The following is a 19,353-nucleotide window of genomic DNA, read 5'->3' on the forward strand; positions in this document are numbered from 1 at the left end:
TGTCTAATCCCCATCACATTCATGAGGATTTCACATCTCTCCACCCTCCCTCCCTCTCTCTCTCTCTCTCTCTCTCTCTCTCTCTCTCCCCCTCTCTGTTCCTCTCTTTCTCTGTTAAATACACGCGCGCACACACACACACACAACAACCTCACTGTTGCAGCTCTCCCTCTCTCTCTCTCTCTCTCTCTCTCTCAGGGTTGCCCTTTGTGTCAGGCAGAGGAGAGAACTGACCATCTTTTTTGCAGTGCAATAGACTTAGTGGGCTCTTTGAGGTACTGGGAGAATGGTGCGGGGGATTTGCGGAGACATTAACTGACAAAGTCCTCATGTTCAGACCAAAGTTCAATTACAAGGTATAAAAAAAATTTAAAAAGTGTATGTTGAATTTCATACTAGGTCAAGCAAAAATGAACATTCGGTTGACGAGAAGGAATAAGATGGAGGGGGCAGGATGGACTGACCCTAAGCTCACGATGAAAGCTTTTGTGGCCGCACGTCTCAGAACTGAACATGCCTACTTAAGATGACTCAAGACTTGAGTAAATTCTCTGTAAACTCGCAGAGCTTCGATGGTCAAATCCATGATGATCACAGGCAGGTGTTCTCTGGCCAGTGGCAGACACTCTCTTGCTGGGTGGAGTCTCCAATGGGTTGCCATGGGAACACACATCATGTGACAGAACATTAGGGAAACAAATCTATATGATTCTGTAGCATATAACAGATTAAACATCTAACAGAACCTGAGGCGAGTTCTCCCTCTTTTCGTCTCACTTTCTCTCTGTTACATTCTCTTAAAGGGGCATTTGATCCATGACAAACTCGAGAAAATGACAATTCATTTCTGTTACTGTAAACTTAAAACCAGACATGTGATGAATGTGTATTAGCTGTATTTGAATGATTGGAACTGTTCCAAAACATCTCAGCGCTATCTTAAGATGAAAGGACAAAGAATGTGTTTTCAGCAACCCACCCCCAGTTATCATATGCAACTTTAATTAGAACAATCTTATACAATGTACAATTCAACACATTTAATAATATCACATATTGTACATTTAATCATATTACCTTGTCATATTACACAGACTTTTACTCCCCCTGGTCCAGGGTGCAACCAGTGCTGGAATGACAAACTGTTCTGTAGATGTGCAATAGGCAGTACCATTAACCTGATAAGTGATTGGCCACATAGACAGACAGAAGGGGGAGAGAGAGGGAGAGAGAGAGAGATCTGATTTTCAACAAAAACTTTTATTCAATCAACAGAGAAAATGAAATACGCTTCATTTCCTAATAATTCATCTCCCCAAATTAATGAATCACCCCACACACCCTCAGCACCACACACTGGCACAGAACAACTCCCCATTTACTACAGAGCAAAGTACACCTTTGTAGCACCATTATTGCACAAAGTCTTTCGTTTCTTTGTAAAAACTGAATTCAATAATAATCCTTGTCTTTACCAATGCCTTGACTTTGTTTTGACTGGAGGCAGAGAGAGAGAGAGAGAGGCAGAGAGAGAGAGAGCAAGAGAGAGAGAGAGAGTTCTTGGCGAGCTAGAATCAGTCAGGATTTATAAACAGGGACATTAATATTGGTTAATTGAGCCCCTTTTCTTCTTCATTTGGGCCATGTTACAGGCCCTCAGAAGCGGAGCTGTAATTGGTCTCACCTGTGATGAGAGCCCAGTCAGACGGAAGGCCCTCATCACGGCCAGGTGTGAGCCAACGAGACGACGGGAGAACAAATCAGACGGAAGCTAATCGAAGCTGACAAACAGTCTCAGCAGTTTGTACAGAGGTGAACGCGCAGAGCATCGCCGCGTGCCGCGATAGAAAGAGAGCATGAATGGCTTGAAGGAAGAGGGAAATGAAGCACCGCACACATGCATTTTAAACACGGCTTGCATCGATCCACCAGTCGTAACCCGTCAGGAAGTTCTCAGAAAAACAAAACAAAACAAAAACACGTGTCATTATCTTTTATTTGCATCCATAGAATCCTTTATAGACAAACATGATTCGAGCAAAGCTCTCTCTTGACAGAAGAGAAACTGGGGGATTCTCTTGTCCTTGAGAGATTTAAAAAAAAAAAAAAAAAACTGTTTATCATTTCGACAGTAAAATGCTCAAGTAGGTCTATGCTGAAGTCTGAAATAGCTTGTTTGGGGAGTGTCTAAGATCGATTTCACTAAACAGATTACTCCTGTGCGAAATTCAAATGTATACGCATAGACTTTAAATTGAGATTACTCATGAAAAATGTAACTTATTTGTCATCCATGCTTACCACCTGTGCTGTTCTGTAATAAACGTTCCTCAAAGGAAGATCAAACCCATTCACTTTGCAGTTTTTTCTTAAACCTCGCTCCATCATCCTCCCGTGTAAGCTTTGTTTTGACCGGAGGCACAGAGAGAGGGAGAGAGAGAGAGAGAGAGAGAGATCATAAAAAGGTGTAATGGAGAACAGCGATCCAGCTGTCCCCAGGGGAGGTATTTAAAGTGTGTCTAATTGCTCCGGTAACGCAGCTACTTGCTGCTCCTCAAACGCGTGCCTTAACCACACGGTAACACAATATGTTGGTAGGGTTATTATCTTCTGACAAGAAAGTGTACTGTTTTTAATATAAATCCTCTAACTAAGACAAATACTTTTAGTTTACCCTACCACTTGCCGTTCAATACATTTCGAAACATCTGGCCAAAACGGCTCCTTTGTCTGACTGTCTGTCGTAAAGAAAATGCTAAAGTGAATTTTCTACCTGAATGTTGAGGATAGCTGGACCATCGGGCCGTTCCAGGTGTGACTGAAAAGGAAATAAACGTTTTCCGTGGTCTTAACAGGGAAAAGGGTGTCAAAATACACAGGGCGGCCGCTACGTACACGCACGTCACGCGCTGTGCGCAGGGCACCAAGTGCCAAAGGGGGCACCAAAACATTAACGCGCAAACGTAAACTAACAAGCTACACAAGTTACACGAAAAATGCACAGATCGGAAGTCCGCCGAATAAGTGTAAAAGATTATTTGAGGCTGTCGTCGCTTGGCAACCTAACAGCCAAAAGGAAATCGAGAGACCAAATTCTAAAGTCCGCCAAAACAGCCAGTGCGCACGGAAAGTTTCTGAGTTAAATGTTCCTGGCTCTTATTGACAAATCTAGAAATAACAGTCCGCCTTTGTACTGTAATCATTGACGCACAACGTTTTATGAAACTTAATGGATTAGCAATCAGAGAAATATTTGTATTATCCATTTAATTTTGTGCGCAGGCAGTTTTATGATTTGTCTCTGACGCACGTTTGCTGTGGCACGTGAGGGGGCTTCCATTCCAAAACTGACAACAGACACACAATGTAAATATCTTTTTATTGATTTTGTGGAGGGGGGGTGGGGTTTTTTTGCCTGTTCTGTAGTTAGTGCTATATTGTAATATATATGCCACATTTATTGTATAGTTTTCTTATGGTTTTCTTATTTGTAACATTTGTAATGAAAATATATTTCTTCAGTTTAAATAAGATTGCACTTCCCAAAGCAGTTGCACTTTCACCACAAAGAAGTTACACTCAGGGCACCCAAATGGCCAGCAGCGGCCTTGAAATTACACCACATAATGTATTTGTTTGTTTGTTTGTTTGTTTGTTTGTTTGTTTGTTTGTTTTCCCGCTGTTCCTCACTTCTTCATTTTTTGATAATTAGATCCAAACAGACATTCTCTTAGTCCACTGTGGAAGTTAAAAAGTAATAATCTCTGGATAACAGCAGCTCAAAAATAAACCATACTAAAAATCATAAACGCGTTTAATATTAATTTACCTCTCGCATATGTGGTGATGTGTGTACTTTGCAAAAATAAACAATAGGCCTAAACCATAGCAACAAGAAAAAAACGTTGTCTATTATGAAAACAATGCTTTGCACGTAGTTTGTTGTGGCATGACTCGACTCCCACGCAATTTGCAATTTGCAATTTGCAGTTTGCTGTAGAGCCAGAGTGCGCGTCTGCACCCAAGCGCGAGGCATCGTCTGAGTGCAGTTATGAATTTGGATTGGGGAGATCAGTTGCTGGAACGCGCTCGCGTGGCAACGCGAGTTCACGCGGCGTGTCAACCTTTTCATTCGAGACATTATCTGTAATGTGGGACAGGGTATTTACGTACGGTGATTTGAAAGGATTCGGGCTGGTCAGTTGGTTGCTAGATTAAACGCAGTGTACTGTAATTTTAAACTGAATAATGGATTTGGTCCCCAAACATTAATGCGTGGGTCTGTTCTGATGCTAAATTTATGTGGACACAGAACTGGTTGAACTCTATCGCCTTAGCCCACTTTAGGGGGTTCTGAAGGACACGTGACCAGAGAGTGATCTGAGACAGACTCTGAACATTCCCTCCACAACAAGCACATGACCACAACAGATAGAGTCTGCTATTCTCTCGCATGCATTCTAAATGAACCCACTCCAACATACATTCACTCCATTATACAAGCATACAGGCATGCATGCATTTAATCACACAGATACATACATACATACATATGTGCAGGCACACAAACATTCAGTACACTGGATTTCCACTTACAAACACATTTATTTCAACATACATTAATGGATTTGGCTGTAAAAATGTGGTCTTGTCGGGTTTAGGTCCAGATGTTAAGAAAACACAGAGATAGTGACAATGATGTAAGTGCTTTCTTTGTCCATGGCGCTCCTCCGGAGGCTCCAGGGCTATTTCCATCACGTAAGTGACAAACCCGGGATAGATGAGAGACAGGTGATCAAAGGCCGATCATAGAGACAAACTGAACATGCCCCATATCTCCATTCCCCACGTGAGCACGCTGCAGTGAACCTGAACGCTCCCCCGGACTTTTCTCTCATGTGCATTCTGCCTGAGTCCACTCAACACACTCTCTTACCATGTTACACGTCTACTCACATATTCACCGTTGCTTTTTCCACTGTCCCTGGAAAATTACGTGCTGCATCCTGCTGCTGAGGCGAGTGTGTGTGTGTGTGTGTGTGCGTGTGTGTGTGCATTTGTGTCTCCTGTGTCAGAGAGACTGGAAAAGAGCCATGCTCTTTGAGTGTGTGTGTGTGTGTGTGTGTGTGTGTATGTGTGTGAGTCTCTAGAAAATGTGTATATGTGTGCATCCATAAGAGTGTGTGTGTGTGTGTGTGAGTATCTAGGATATGTGTGCACATGCATCTGTGCATGTTGCGTGTGTGTGTGTGTATGTGTGTGTGCGCGCGCATGTGTGCATTTGTGTGCGAGGGCAATCTTCTCTTTTACATTTCATTAACATTCTGCCTCAGAGTGTCACCAGGGCTTTGGTACTGGGTCTACTGAAGCAGGAGCCCTCTACCTGCCCCCTGACAACTTCTTTCTGGAATAACCCACACAAACAGGCGCGGACAGAGAAAAGCTTGCCCCAGGCCAGGTCTTATTTATTTGGGTTCCACTCATGACTCATCTATCCTAGGACGATCATGGTGAATATTAAACAGTGTTTTTTGAGGAGTTCAGAGCACGGGTAAGAAGAGCAGAAAGATGCTGCGCTAATGTAGATGAGAATACGCCCACTGTAGAGTCATACTGTACAATATGAAAGGGTGGAGATGAGGGTGGAGGTGAGGGTGAGGGTGGAGATGAAGGTGGAGGTGAGGGTGAGGGTGGAGATGAGGGTGGAGGTGAGGGTGAGGGTGGAGATGAGGGTGGAGGTGAGGGTGAGGGTGGAGATGAAGGTGGAGGTGAGGGTGGAGATGAGGGTGAGGGTGGAGGTGAGGGTGGAAGTGAGGGTGAGCGTGGAGGTGAGGGTGAGGGTGGAGGTGAGGGTGAAGGTGGAGGTGAGGGTGAGGGTGGAGGTGAGGGTGAAGGTGGAGGTGAGGGTGGAGGTGAGGGTGAAGGTGGAGGTGAGGGTGAAGGTGGAGATGAGGGTGGAGGAGAGGGTGGAGGTGAGGGTGAGGGTGAGGGTGGCTGGATGGTGCTGGTGTAGTCAGTGCTGTGCCAGGTTCTGCTTCACATCCTTTTCATGTGAAACGACCTCAAGAGATGTGAAGGGAAGAGAAGAGACAGAGAACACTTATGAGACAATGATGCTCACAGAGAGAGAGAGAGAGAGAGAGAGAGAGAGAGGGGGGGAGGCAAAGAAATGTTTTGAGCACTAATTAACCAGCTTTTTTTCCCCTCAGATTCTCATTTCAGTTAACATGATGCATCACTTCAAAAGTTGGCTTAATTATTGCTTAAAGCATGCTCTCTCTCTTGCTCGCTCTCTCTCTCTCTCTTTCTCTCTCTCTCTCCTCTGAATACACACACACACACACACACATTCTCTGTCTCTGTCTCTCTGTCTCTCTCTCTCTCTTGCTCTCTCTCACACACACATTTCCACATATTCCCCAGCACACCTCAAATCTGTAGAAGAAAAACAAACAATGAAAAATCAGTATAACTTTATTCCTGTTTTACTGCACATTTAGAGTATAGTTTTGCATTTAATTAATTGCATTTATTTGCCTACAAGCTTTTGCAGTAATATAAACATTTGTTTAATCATCTTTCACCACAATCCACAAAGGATCATTACAGTAGCATCGTTGACCACACTGTGGGAAACACTGATTAAGAGCAATCAGATAACGTCTTGTTTAACATCTGAAGGGATCTTAGGATGAACTTTGCTCTGTCTGCTGTTAGCTGATCACTTACCTCTGCCTTAGTAACTACAGCTGTTTACAATATGAGGCTAACACAGGATTTGGGTATGACAAAATCAAAAGCAAGTTTGTGTGTGTGTTTATGGCGTGTGTGTGTGTGTGTGTGTGTTTATGGCATGTGTGTGTGTGTGTGTGTGTGTTTATGGCGTGTGTGTGTGTGTGTGTGTGTTTATGGCGTGTGTGTGTGTGTGTGTGTGTGTGTGTGTGTGTGTGTGTGTGTGTGTGTGTGTTTATGGCGTGTGTGTGTGTGTGTGTATATGGTGTGTGTGTGTGTGTGTGTGTGTGTGTGTGTGTGTGTGTGTGTGTGTGTGCGTGTGTGCGTGTGTGTGTGTGTGTGTGTGTGTGTGTGTGTGTGTTTATGGCATTTGCAGTAAAGGTGGAATCATTCATATTCGGCAGTAGCAGCAGCTTAAAAAAGAAAAAAGAAAAAAACACTGCGTCAGGAAAAACATTATGCCATTTCCCGATTACCAGCATCATCAGACCTGAAGGGCTCTGAAATATGTGTCTAATAAGATTAGTAATACTCAAAGGGTGATGTCAACATAAAAAGTCATCTTGAATAAATAGGAATCTTTTTTTTTTTCTCCAGGACTGAATACATGTTAGAGGCTTAAACTCGCGTTTTTCTGACGACTGCATTTTTTCTCCCCTAAACTGTTAGTTCTCTTACCCGTGGTATTTAGAGGCTTAAAAGATATTTGTTTCCCTTGATACTCAAACATTCTGGATTGTACCAGGAAATCCCTAAATTCTATTTAATAATAACGAATGCTTTAGGCACAGTTTGTGTTGCTTTGCTTAGTCAGCAATATGTGCAAAGCAAGAAAGTTTGCAGCAAGGTGATCCAGCAGGCTACGGCAAAAATGATTGCGGTACCTTAGTTTCTACGGAGACGAGAGGAACCCGGACCGACTAGAGCCCATGTATGGTCATGCATGGGGATTGGGTCAGATCCACTGGTGCCTTTCAGCCACAGGCACTCTGCAAAGGTTAAAAGGTCACACAGAGGTGGAGGTAATGGATGTGGCCAACAAGCTGGTGAAGCAGTTAAGAATGTTACCTTTCAGCTCACAGGGTTAATGATTAATGCCTCCAGCCAGTGGGCTACGATGTGCTGGATGGTTGTGGTATTTCAGTGATGAGAACGAGAAGGTTCCTGTCAAACACTCCTGGGCTCTTAATGCAGTTCCATCTGACAATACTGTGTCCTCATTGTTTTTGTCATACATTCCCTTATTTTCAGACCTGTCATTTATATAGCTATTGCCTCCCCCTTTATACAATCGCTTCCACTGTCTTCCCTTTCTTTTGCTTTCGCTCCCTTTTCTTAATTGTCCGCTAGACTCCTCCCTAAGTACATCTCATTCTATTTCTATTTTCAAGACAATTCAGTTTTTTGTGTTGTAATGCTTTTACAAGTGACACAAAGCACAAAGCAGCGTTGCAGGAATGCTAAGCTGGAGACCTCAACCATGGCAAGGAGAAACTCTTTTTAACTCTGATGGGACAAGACCTTGAGATGAACCAAGGTTCAAAAGGGGTTGTGTGTGTGTAATTTGCTGTGTAACCAAGGAGCAGTGGAACGCTCCCATTCAGAGCACGTCGCAGAAAACGCAGCATTAGAGGAGCTGTGATGTGTCTGAGTTAGACTTGGTGCAAAAAGAGAAAAAAAGAAAAAGAAAAAAAAAGCCTGCTTTCCACAACTCTGTTTCACTGAGAGAACAATTCCCTCCGATTCTACCACAGACATGAAACAAGCTCATTTATAACCCTGCACTTAACCACTCCTGTTTCTCTCTCTCTCTCTCTCTCTCTCTCTCTCTCTCCACACCAGCCTTCTCCTCCTGCTCAATCCGTCTCTCCCTCTCTGTCTGTCAGTCTGTTAAGTAGGGTAGCTCCATGGAGAATAGGTATCTCTCCGTTACACATTCACCGTCTCCCTGCTTCATTCTCCTCCTTTAAACCTGGCTGTCCCCGCTTCTCCCATTTTAGTTCTGTACTTACTCTCTCTCTCTCTCTCTCTCTCTCTCTCTCTCTCTCTGTCTCTCTCTCTCTGCTTTTAAAGTCCATAACTCAATATGTTCTCTCTCCTACTACAGAGGCCTTCCGTGGCCTTCCATCTTCTCCCGACCACGCAAATACGCTCAGGCACATTTCACAGCGCTGGCGTCAATTGTGCATCGAGATGAGAACTGATGGTGAATTCCAATGTCGTTTTTTCTTTTTTTTTTTTTAATGCTGGATTTGAATTGGCACCATGGGACTTAACTTGAATTACAAGAACTAAGATGCAATTCGTTTTTAAAAGACATTTTGTGCAAGGTTAGTTTAAAAGGTTTCATTTGGCGTTCTAACATTAAAAACTCATTATTGTTGGTTTACACTGTTACTGTGACAAGTCTGTATTCAAATAAATCCAGGATGCATTTTTTTTTTTTTGAATGGTCATTAAAATCTGAGACAAAACGCAGACAGATAAACGACCAATCTGTGTTCCAAGGGCGAGATCTGTGTTCACCATTCAAAAACAGCACCTAAAACCAGACTGAACTGAATGTTGTGGAATGGTAAATTCACTTCAGTTTCAGCTCTGTTTCCTCGCGGTTTTCCCCAATTCCAAATTCACTGTCCAGTTTCACTCAAACTGATACTAATATCATTTATGAATTCATTTCTGAATTGACCCCAAACCTGACGTACTGACATACTTTGCTGGTTTAAGTGTGTACTGCTCCTCGAAGTGATGGACTTATAAAAGTGGGACATGTTAACATGATCTGAATCAAGAGGCAATTCAGCATTAATTTGGCTGCATTGATGGATTGCGTTACGCAGCCAAAAAAAGTGCCGCAGAAATATATTTTAGTCTACTTCCCTTCAATGCTCTTAGCAGAACTTTTGCTTTGGTTTGGGCCCTGTTTGTATGGGATCTCTGAGAGGATGATGCTGGTAAATATGGATGAATTTCACACTGACCATTTATGTGAAATCTCCAACTTCAGAGGAGCCGTTGCCAAGATGCAGAAAGGAAACTCTGTGGAAAGCTGTCTAGCTCCCCCTGTTGTCCATAAATTGGCACTGCAGCCTTACTTTTGTTTCCCCCCTCCCCACCCCGTATTACGAGAGGATATTAATTGTTGTCCTTATAGATGATAGGACTACTTGAATTTCACCAATGAAAATCATCAAGAAATCTTTTAATCTGATTATATACTTCAGCATCGTATATAACCGAGATATTACTGAATGACACAAGGCACAATGTAATATAAAAGACACCAACTCTTTCATGTGTATGTGTCCCACAACAAAATGTCACAAAAAATGAAAACGAAGCCTGTAATTGTCTGAGCAGATCTTGTTGCTGATATGATAGTTATATGCACAGACTATAAATCTCTTGCGGAACCTTAAAATTAATTCGTTTCCTACGGCGGAAATAAACAGTAGCACATACGGGAAGCGTGATTTTGACAGTTTCATATCACTTTCACGTTACACATTAATTCATTGATTAGAAGTGATTATCATAACCGTAAAAGTTCAAAGAAGAAGAAGAAGAAGAAGAAGAAGAAGAAGAAGAAGAAGAAGAAGAAAAAGAAGAAACAAATAAAATATATCGTAACGGCTGTTATGTCCGGCTCCGCAGCCCTGCCGCTCCGAATCCTTTGCATTCATGGTTATCGTCAGAATGCCAGCTCTTTTCGGGAGAAGACGGGTGCCTTGAGGAAACTTTTGAAGAAGCAAGTGGATCTGGTGTATATAAGTGCACCACATCAGGTCCCTGCTCGTGGTGACAGTGGGTAACTTACTGGTCGTGTTCCTGCTTTGCCTTTTCAAATCAGTGCCTTTCAAAGTTCATTTCTGCTTACAGTTTGAGCTCGATAAATGAGACGATGATTTACAAGACAATGATTTGCTAACATTTGTCGTATAGGATAATGCCACTCTAGAGGTAATTATCTCTTAGTAAATTAGTATTTTCGCCTCCTCTTTAACTTTATAGCGACAGATAATTACATTAGTCAAAAATGTCGTCAAATATGCTTTCACCTCGATACAATTCTTTTAAATCAGTGCTGTAAATGTCTCTGATATTTGGAGTCACACTAAAGGAGGGCGTTTTTGTGTGTATTTTGTGCATTTGTGTGGGTATTTTTAAATGCATGACTTAAACTCCTCCGCACATTTCACCCCCCCCATCAGTTTCTCAGGAGCAGGAGAAAGCAGCCGGCTGTGGTGATGAGGATCAGCGGGGATGGTGGTTTTCAGACACCCAGGCCGTGAGCTTCGACGCCAGGCAGGAGTGCGAGGAGAGCTTGGGGCTGGAGGAGAGCGTGGATGCCGTCAGAGCGGCAGTGAAAGAGCAGGGCCCTTTTGACGGTATCCTGGGTTTCAGTCAGGGCGCGGCCTTCGTGGCCATGTTGTGTTCTTTGCAGGAACAGAAACTGGAACCAGACTTCAGGTTCCGCTTCGCCATACTGGTGGCCGGGTTCCGGAGCGCGTGTGCCCAGCACAGACGGTTCTACGACGGCCCGGCGATCACGTTACCTTCGCTGCACGTGTTCGGACAGGAGGACCGCGTGATCCCGGAGCAGATGAGTCGAGATCTGCTCCCCGTTTTCGACGGGGCTCAAACCCTGACCCATCCTGGTGGACACTTTGTCCCAGCAGCCTCTGCTCACAGGCAGACCTATCAGGAGTTTCTCAGAAAGTTTCAGTAGCTGGAGAACGAAAGTGACACACAGTGACATCCTTTGACTTGATCTGTGTCACTGAGGATGGTGAAACATGTTTGTCTGCAGAACAACTGTGCTTCGACTCATTCGTTTGACCCTTGACCAGTCTTACATTAAGCCAGACGAGTACTGTGCAATGACTTTACTGTGTGGACAAATCAATGCTGTTGCTTTACTCAGGGGAAATAAGACAAATAAAGAAGTTATTATTTCTAATCACTGTTTGGTCCTTTTTTTTTCCTGATGCCTGTTTTTCTGCCTCACCTATGTAAACCGCTCTGTAAATTGAGGTAATACGTGCTTATTCTCACGCTTATTCACAGTTATTTTTGTTATTCTGAAAGTGTTGCAGTTTTGTATAAATGAAAGAAATACATTCCCGGTCTTAACAAAAAGCATAGAACCCCTTTTGGTAATGTGTGAAATATAATTCTCCTACTTGGGTTCATTTAACAAGCTTCAAATCTGCAATAGTTCTTCATCTTCTTACACAGGCTGTTTCTGTCTCATTTAGTACATGTGTATCTTGTAAAGGAGATTGGCCGCGTGTAAAAATCTGTTAATTATCAGTTGTGTTTGCTGGTGAGGCTGAATATGAAACAACGTTGTTCGTATAGACCAGCAGCTCTGAGAACAGCAGTTCCACTCCTGCTCACTCACAGCAGTTATCATCAATGTTTTTTTTTTTCTTTCGCTACTAGAGATTTATCTGTTTGATTTTGATGGCTGCGAGTGTGTGTGTTTGTGTGTGTGTGTGTGTGTGTGTGTGTGTGTGTGTGTGTGTGCGTGTGTGCGTGCGCGTGTGTGTCTGTGCGCTGACCTGTACTCCAGCAGGAAGAGCAGGAACTCCGTGTACTTTTGTAGCTTAAGTGAGCCTGCGCTAGAGTATTGCGTTCTCGATTATTTCCAGATGTGCTGGGAATGTACTCTCTCTTTTTCTCTTCTCCCTCACTCTTTCCATGTAGCCAACGACCCCCCCCCCCCCCCCACACACACACACCTCCCCTCACACACACACACACCTCTCCCCTCACACACACACACACACACACACACACCTCCCGTCCAGCTGTCCTCTCTCTGATGCTCTCGATCTCATTTATTCCGGTAAATGACTAACTGATCTGCTCTGAGTTGTCTGTGCCTTGGATACTGTGGATTGGCCTCATCCAGTTGAGGTGTTTATACACTGAGTGAGCAGATGGTTTGTATGTTTGTTTAAGAGTTTCTCTCAGACGAGGATATGCGGCTGCTCTGCCTCGATGTCGTTAGCAACTTGTTTATTTTTCCGAGAGAGGAAGTGCTGAACCGCAGTCTACACTCCTGGCATCGTATGCCGTATACCTCCCTTCTCTCTCTCTCTCTCTCTCTCTCCCTTCTCTCTCTCTCCCTTCTCTCTCCCTTCTCTCTCTCTCTCTCCCTTCTCTCTCTCTCTCTCTCTCTCCCTTCTCTCTCTCTCTCTCTCTCTCCCTTCTCTCTCTCTCTCTCTCTCTCTCCCTTCTCTCTCTCTCTCTCTCTCTCTCTCTCTCTTTTCTCTTCCTCCTCACAGTTAAACGTGCCGTTTTTTTTTTCTGTTTTTTTTTTTTAGGAAGGACAGTTTGCGAGGTCTCTGTCACTTTCATTCACTTTCATTCTCTCAGTCTGTCTGTCCTTTTTTTTCTTCCTCTCTCAGAAATTCAGAACCGTTCTTCAGTCTCTCAGTCATCCTCCCCCAGTCTCTGTATTCCCTCCTTTTCTTTTGTTTTTTTACCCATAACTCTTATTTTTCTGTGTGTGTGTGTGTGTGTGTGTGTGTGTGTGTGTGTTTCCCTTTTTCATTTTTGTCATGTCTGTCCACCTTCACAGGGACACATGTTTTTGATATGAAGGGGGATGGGGGGGGGCGGGGGGGATTGGGGGGAAGTGGAGGAGAGAGCATGGAATAGTAGAAGAGAAACACAGAAATTCCCTCTTGCCAGGAAGTTTTACAACAGGGGCCATGACTCCGTGTCTCTGGAATCCGTTCTCTTGCACAACAACAGAGAACTCAAGGGGTAGAGGGAAGAGTTGTGTAAGCTGAGGGGCGCAGTCCTGGGCGGAGGATGAGGAGTGCGTGTGTGTGTGCATGTGTGTGTTAGAGACGAGCAGTGTTTTGACTCCGCTGGGTTTGTAGAGGTGGGCGTGGCCACGACAGGCAGGCGGGGCCGATGCCATGAGCTTTGATAGTGATGGGAAATGCAGGGGGTGTGGTTTTTAAGACATGGAGGGGCGAGGCTCTGATATTTCTGTATAAGACTGGTGATACCCAATAGCATGATCTTACATCTTGTGGCTGAGGAACAAATGGATTCTCTCATCTGGATAATAGGACTGACATGCCTCTTCTGCTCACACTCATCAATGGATTATCGTCAACATCATCATCATCATCATCATCGTCATCGCTCTGGCTTGGACCCTGGACACTACCGTTAACCTCAGCACTGCCATCGCTCCCTTGCTTTCTCTTTTCTTTCTTTCTTTCTTTCTTTCTTTTTTTATATAGTTTTGATATGATTCACTGGGGTGTTTTATTTCTTACAGCTTTTACAGTGTTTTCTTTTTTTAACCTTATTTACTGTTGGTTCCTGTGAGTGTGTGTGTTTGATATGTATAGTCATTCATATGGGTTGGGGTTATTCATTAAGTATAGACACATGAAGTAATGCGTTTTATTGAACATGTTGTTTATGAGGTCATGCATAGTGAGGTGTGCATGTCTAAATCTCTGGTCTACTAATGATCTGTGGTTTTATGACCGTGGTAGATCACATGTTTACACAGTTTTTTTGTTTGTTTGTTTGTTTGTTTGGGTTTTTTAGGGCTACATTGCCATTCATGTCTGTTATTTCTCTGGCTCTTAAGAAGAAATAGTTTTATATCACATGACTGAATAACTGGGGTGACAGCGGAAAGATGAAAAGGGACGAGTCAGAAACAGACAGGACAGAGGAGTTTAAAACAGTTTCAGTGATGCAGCTTAGAGAGAGGCTCTCAGACAGAAAGAGGCAGAGGGGCAGAGAGAGAGAGAGAGAGAGGGACCTGGGGAGTTATCTGATGGAATGGGACAGAGCAGGAGGGCCGTTGAGGGTAGGTGGCCCGTCTGGAGCGGCGGAGCTGCGGAGTAAGTGACGTGTCAAAAGAGAAGAATGAGAGAGACTCCAAACTCTAAAGGACCCGTCGAGCAGAGGAATGTGTCTGAGGAGCCAGGGGTGACGTCATTCTGTGACACACATGCTCTGTGTTTACAAACAGAGGAGGAGAGAAACTCTGGAGAGACAGAGAGAGAGAGAGAGGGGGGGGGGGGGGAGAGAGAGAGAGAAGGAGGAAAGAGTGGGCGGCAAGTTTCGGGAAAAAACGGGATGGAAAGAGGGAGATGAAAGTGAGGAAGAGATGAATAAGCGAAGGAAGAAGTTGAGAGTTCTTGGCAGAAATGCACTGGGAGGGCTGATTCACACTGAACTGAGATTTAGACTGGTGTTTAAGAGAAGTCATAAAACTTTTGAATTTATCACTGAAGGGAATGCTAAAAAAAAAAAAAAACCCCAATGTTTTATAATCAGAGATGTGATTTGTGTTTGTTATAACAGAGAGTACTAAAGGGTCTTATCATGCGTTGATCAGTTAGTCCTAGCTTGCCAGCAAACTAAAGAGAGGTGTATGTATGTGTCTGTGTGTCCATCTGTCTGTCCTAATCACACATGTGTGATTAATGCGTGTTTGAGTACACTGGGAAACGGAATAAGTCATCGTGTGATATTCCTGTGGTAGATACTGTTTATGGAGAGATCGTGACCATTTGGTTTTGGTTTGAGTTACTTATTATTCACTTTCAGCAACCACACACACACACACACACACACACACACACATACGCACACACACACAGCTCTTGCTCTTTCTTGGTTTTCCTGTTTATGTGGACAGTGAGTACCACAACTATAGCCAAAGCCTGCCTCTTACCACATCTCCCTCTCTCTCTCGCACACACACACACACACACACACACACACACACACACTCTTGATCTCTCTCTTTCTCTCTCTCTCTCTCTCCCTTTCTCTCTCTCTTCCAGACACTCCTGCCTTTCATCCTTATAAGTATATTATTATTTCAAGTGGACAAGATCCATAACTTCAGTTAAGAGTGCACAACTCAGCAGTATCATCCAGTGTTCGAGTGCTACAGAGTGCTATAGAGAGCTACAGAGTGCTGTAGAGTGCTACAGACTTTCAAAGCACCAGCCTGGTCAAGATGACAAGATTCTTGTGGATTAGCAGCCACAGATGGTACTTTTTACAAACGTCATTTTCAGTGGTTTCTCTGAGAACTGCACTTATTCCTCTCCATCATTTTTATGAGTTCTCCATATTTACTTGTTTGTTTGTTTGTTTGTTTGTTTGTTTGTCTTCAGTATGAATGAAATGATATAGGTGTTACCCCCAGGCTCTCTGCCCTGAACAGTAAGAGTTTATGTGCTGGGATTTAAAAATCAGCACATAGTCTCTTACAGTGCAGGGAGAGAAGTTCTCTCGAGGGGGAGGTGTGGATTGTTTATCCATCTGTGTCTCTGTTCTTATATTTTACTATCTGTTCTTTATGTATTTACTGCATACTCTGTTATACATGTTGACCCGCTGCAGAAAAGAATGTCACACAGGCCCGGGGGTTCATATCTGATATCGCTTTTAATGGCTTTTGGCATAAATCTTCGAGTGAGACGGTCATATATCTGACAGAGCTCAAAAACTTTCAAAAGGAACAAAAGTACAAACCAGCGAATGGCTTTGTCTCAAAAGGGATTTAACTTTATTAAATTTGTTAAATACTCAGTTTTCTCACTGAAGCCAATAAAGTTTTAATTGGTCTTGCAAGACTTTCCATATTAAATGCACAATTAAAATTGCTCTTTTGGCACGTCAGGCTCCGCATGTGCCAGACTGCACACTGTGACTCACTCTAACCACTAGAGGACACTACTCAATCAGATATGGGGGGTGAGGGAAACGGAGGCAGGAAAACAGCTGTTCTGTGGAAATGTAGCTCGTCCATCTTCGACTACAACTGCGCTCCCCTGTCACAGTTCAACATGTTCGACTTCAACAAACTGTCACTGGGATCTTACCATTGTCTGCTTTTATACCGTGTATTTAAAATGTGGGACTTCATTCGTGAATTGTCTCATTAGAGCGACGTTTCGAAAAGCCAAGTAACGTACTGAAAACCCACCTGATACCCTTAGAGAACCAGATTGTCACAATGGATGCACACAAATATACCTGATGCAATCACCAGCAGGACCCAGGCCACACGCATGAGATATTGTATCTAAAATGTGCTCTCCCCATGAGTGCTTTTGAGAAATGCCGCTATGATAACGTAGAATTTCGTCTTTGAGATCACTGCGATTCCCAATACCGTCCTTATGCCGCTATTTTATTACAGGTCTTTCACTTGACTTTGTGGGAAATCGTTTTGTTTGATTTACCGATCTTTATGTATGGTTTTATTTTTTGTTTCAATGAAGAACCGAAATCCATAAAAGGACATGTATTGTATTTGGGCCAATTAAATATGGTCTGCTGCGGCTCATCTGTTTGTTCGCGTGTCAGAATGTTCCAGACTGACCCGTGCCATTGTCCTATTTAACACAGCCTAGGCACAGTGCGTATTTTGCAGTCAAAAGCTGAATTAAAGTTTGGGATTAGGGAATTAGGGAGTAGGATTGTGAGGTTTGGTTCATGACAGTTTGTTCATGTGAACCATTTGTTCTAAACAGATTCTGGAAATTATTCTCTCGTGCTCGCTGGCCCGCTTGTTCTGGTTGTTCTTTTCACATTTAAGCAAATTTTTGTGATAAAATCAGATCCTTGTTGAGTATGTTCTGCATTAAACTAAGTACACGTTGTGACTGCTTTTTTTTACGTTGTTCAGTAATTCACTTAGGGAGCTCACAAGCATTAGAATACAATGCGTGTTAGTTCATTGACTGCTGCTGACTGAATGAGCCAGATAAAACGTCATTAAAAACAGATGAAACCTTGTTGGCATTATGTGTTTATTCAGATTGATTTGGATCCAAAGCATCCATCTCATTGTCTTGACAGTTGCGTGGTGTTATTATAACCACTGAGACGTTTGTTCTGGGCACCAATCTTTATAAAAAAAAATGTTGAAGTATGTATGTCTCATCAATCGTGTTTACATTCGAAACACAGTATTTGTTCAGACATAAATCTGAAAAAGGCTCGTGTGAAGATTATAAAATGGGAAAATGAAAAAGTGAAGACTTCAAATAAGAATATGAAATAAAGACAGAGAGAAAGAAAGAAAGAAAGAAAGAAAGAAAGAAAGAAAGAAAGAAAGAAACTTCGACCTACTTTGCATTATCATTAACTCTTCATGGTCAAATCAAAAATCCTTGTGATTCCAGCCGCTTGACGACATAAAAAAAAAATACTATCACAAAATAAAGCATCGTCGAGCACTCGACGTTCTGTGTGGTCTATTGTCGTTGCAGCACCTGTCGCGTGACGACCATGGCTGTAGACTGTTACCACGTGTTGTCGCTACAGTAACAATCTAAAGCCACGGTCACCATAGAGACAGTGGAGAAAGGGAGGAGAGGAAGTTAGCATGGTAACTGCAAATAGAGCATTGCTATTGGCTCGCCCGACGGAATACCAGCCCTTCCCAGTTTAGGATTCCCCAATACAGGCTCACATAGCCTATGGATTGCTGTTTGTCATTAAAGACACAGCTTTCTGATCTGCAGTGTGTGTGCGTGTGTGAGTGAGAATTTGGTGTAGGGAGGAGGGGAGGAGACTACTACCTCCTATTAGAGTTTCTTTAATATATTCTCCTACAATACTATGAGAGAAGAAGACCTGAGATTTGACTGTCAAACTACTCGATTCCTTGCAGTGGATTACTCCAAAAGTCTATGCAGTACGGCAGTCTTTTTGTTCTGTTCATTTTGATTTATACGGGCAGACTTTGATGTTGGCGGTTGGATGTTATAGTATCACACAGGTGCACTTCCTGGTAAAAAAAAAAAAAAAAGTGGGCTATAGCCAGACTTCAGTAGCCATGACTGTAGACTGTTACTGTACTTTTAGACTCCATAAGCAGTAAGCAGTCTAGAGCCAAGGTGTTGATGCCCTGGCTGTCCAGGGAGGCTACTGTCCTCATTTTCACGCCGCCAAGAAAAGTGGAGTTGCGTTGTCACACTGCCAGTTAGAAGCTATTGCAAACTGATGGAAATGACGGTGGCCAACTTGTCAGATTTGGTCAGAATATTTTTTCTTGAATCAAGGCATTGTGGTTATATCACTCAACCAGACATCTAGGACAGAGACTTATGTCTGCCAGCAGATACGCCCGCGCCGAGTAACCGTTCCCTGTGCAGCATGGGGATTCATAAACATAATTGCAGTTATCAGTGTAACGTTGACGTCGAGACATGAAGCCTAAGGCTTGGGACTGATGGCGTCATAGCTGGCAAACGAGCACTAGCACATCCAATCATTTAGTTAGACTTCACGACAAATAACTTAATGGTTTCAATACTTCAACAGAATAACATCAGACCGACTTGAAGACGTGTACTGCACACGGTACAAACTGCCTACTAGCCTACACATTACAAACTTCCGGGTATCTGGCTCAAAGATCCAGTTTAGACATTGTCCAGTTTTAGACGTGTTAGATTGTGCAACCTATTAGTCGATGTCATTTCACTGTTTGTATGCAGTGCTGCGTGTGACTTACAAAAATCAGTACCAGCTAAAATAGTGTGTATTTCACCGCAAGTCTGACAACCATATTTCCTTTCAGGACCAGTTCAGACAGCGACT

General features: G+C 43.2%; 1 protein-coding gene across 1 annotated transcript; it reads left to right on the forward strand.

The window, feature by feature from the left end:
* Positions 1–10,348: 10,348 nt before the first annotated feature.
* Positions 10,349–11,657, forward strand: ovca2 (OVCA2 serine hydrolase domain containing). The gene is made up of 2 exons (XM_030792946.1): positions 10,349–10,539; positions 10,947–11,657. The coding sequence occupies exons 1-2, from the start codon at positions 10,374–10,376 to the stop codon at positions 11,462–11,464; spliced, it is 684 nt and encodes a 227-aa protein (XP_030648806.1). The 5' UTR covers positions 10,349–10,373; the 3' UTR covers positions 11,465–11,657.
* Positions 11,658–19,353: the final 7,696 nt, after the last annotated feature.

Source organism: Chanos chanos, chromosome 15 (genome assembly GCF_902362185.1).
Source record: "Chanos chanos chromosome 15, fChaCha1.1, whole genome shotgun sequence".
Classification (NCBI taxonomy): domain Eukaryota; kingdom Metazoa; phylum Chordata; class Actinopteri; order Gonorynchiformes; family Chanidae; genus Chanos; species Chanos chanos.

What these genes read in the sequence shown, in the direction of transcription:
- ovca2 (XM_030792946.1), top strand. Translation starts at nt 10,374, where the DNA reads ATGTCCGGCTCCGCAGCCCTGCCGCTCCGAATCCTTTGCATTCATGGT. An exon ending in GGTCCCTGCTCGTGGTGACA is followed by an intron (nt 10,540 to 10,946) that starts GTGGGTAACTTA and finishes CCCCCCCATCAG; the next exon opens with TTTCTCAGGAGCAGGAGAAA.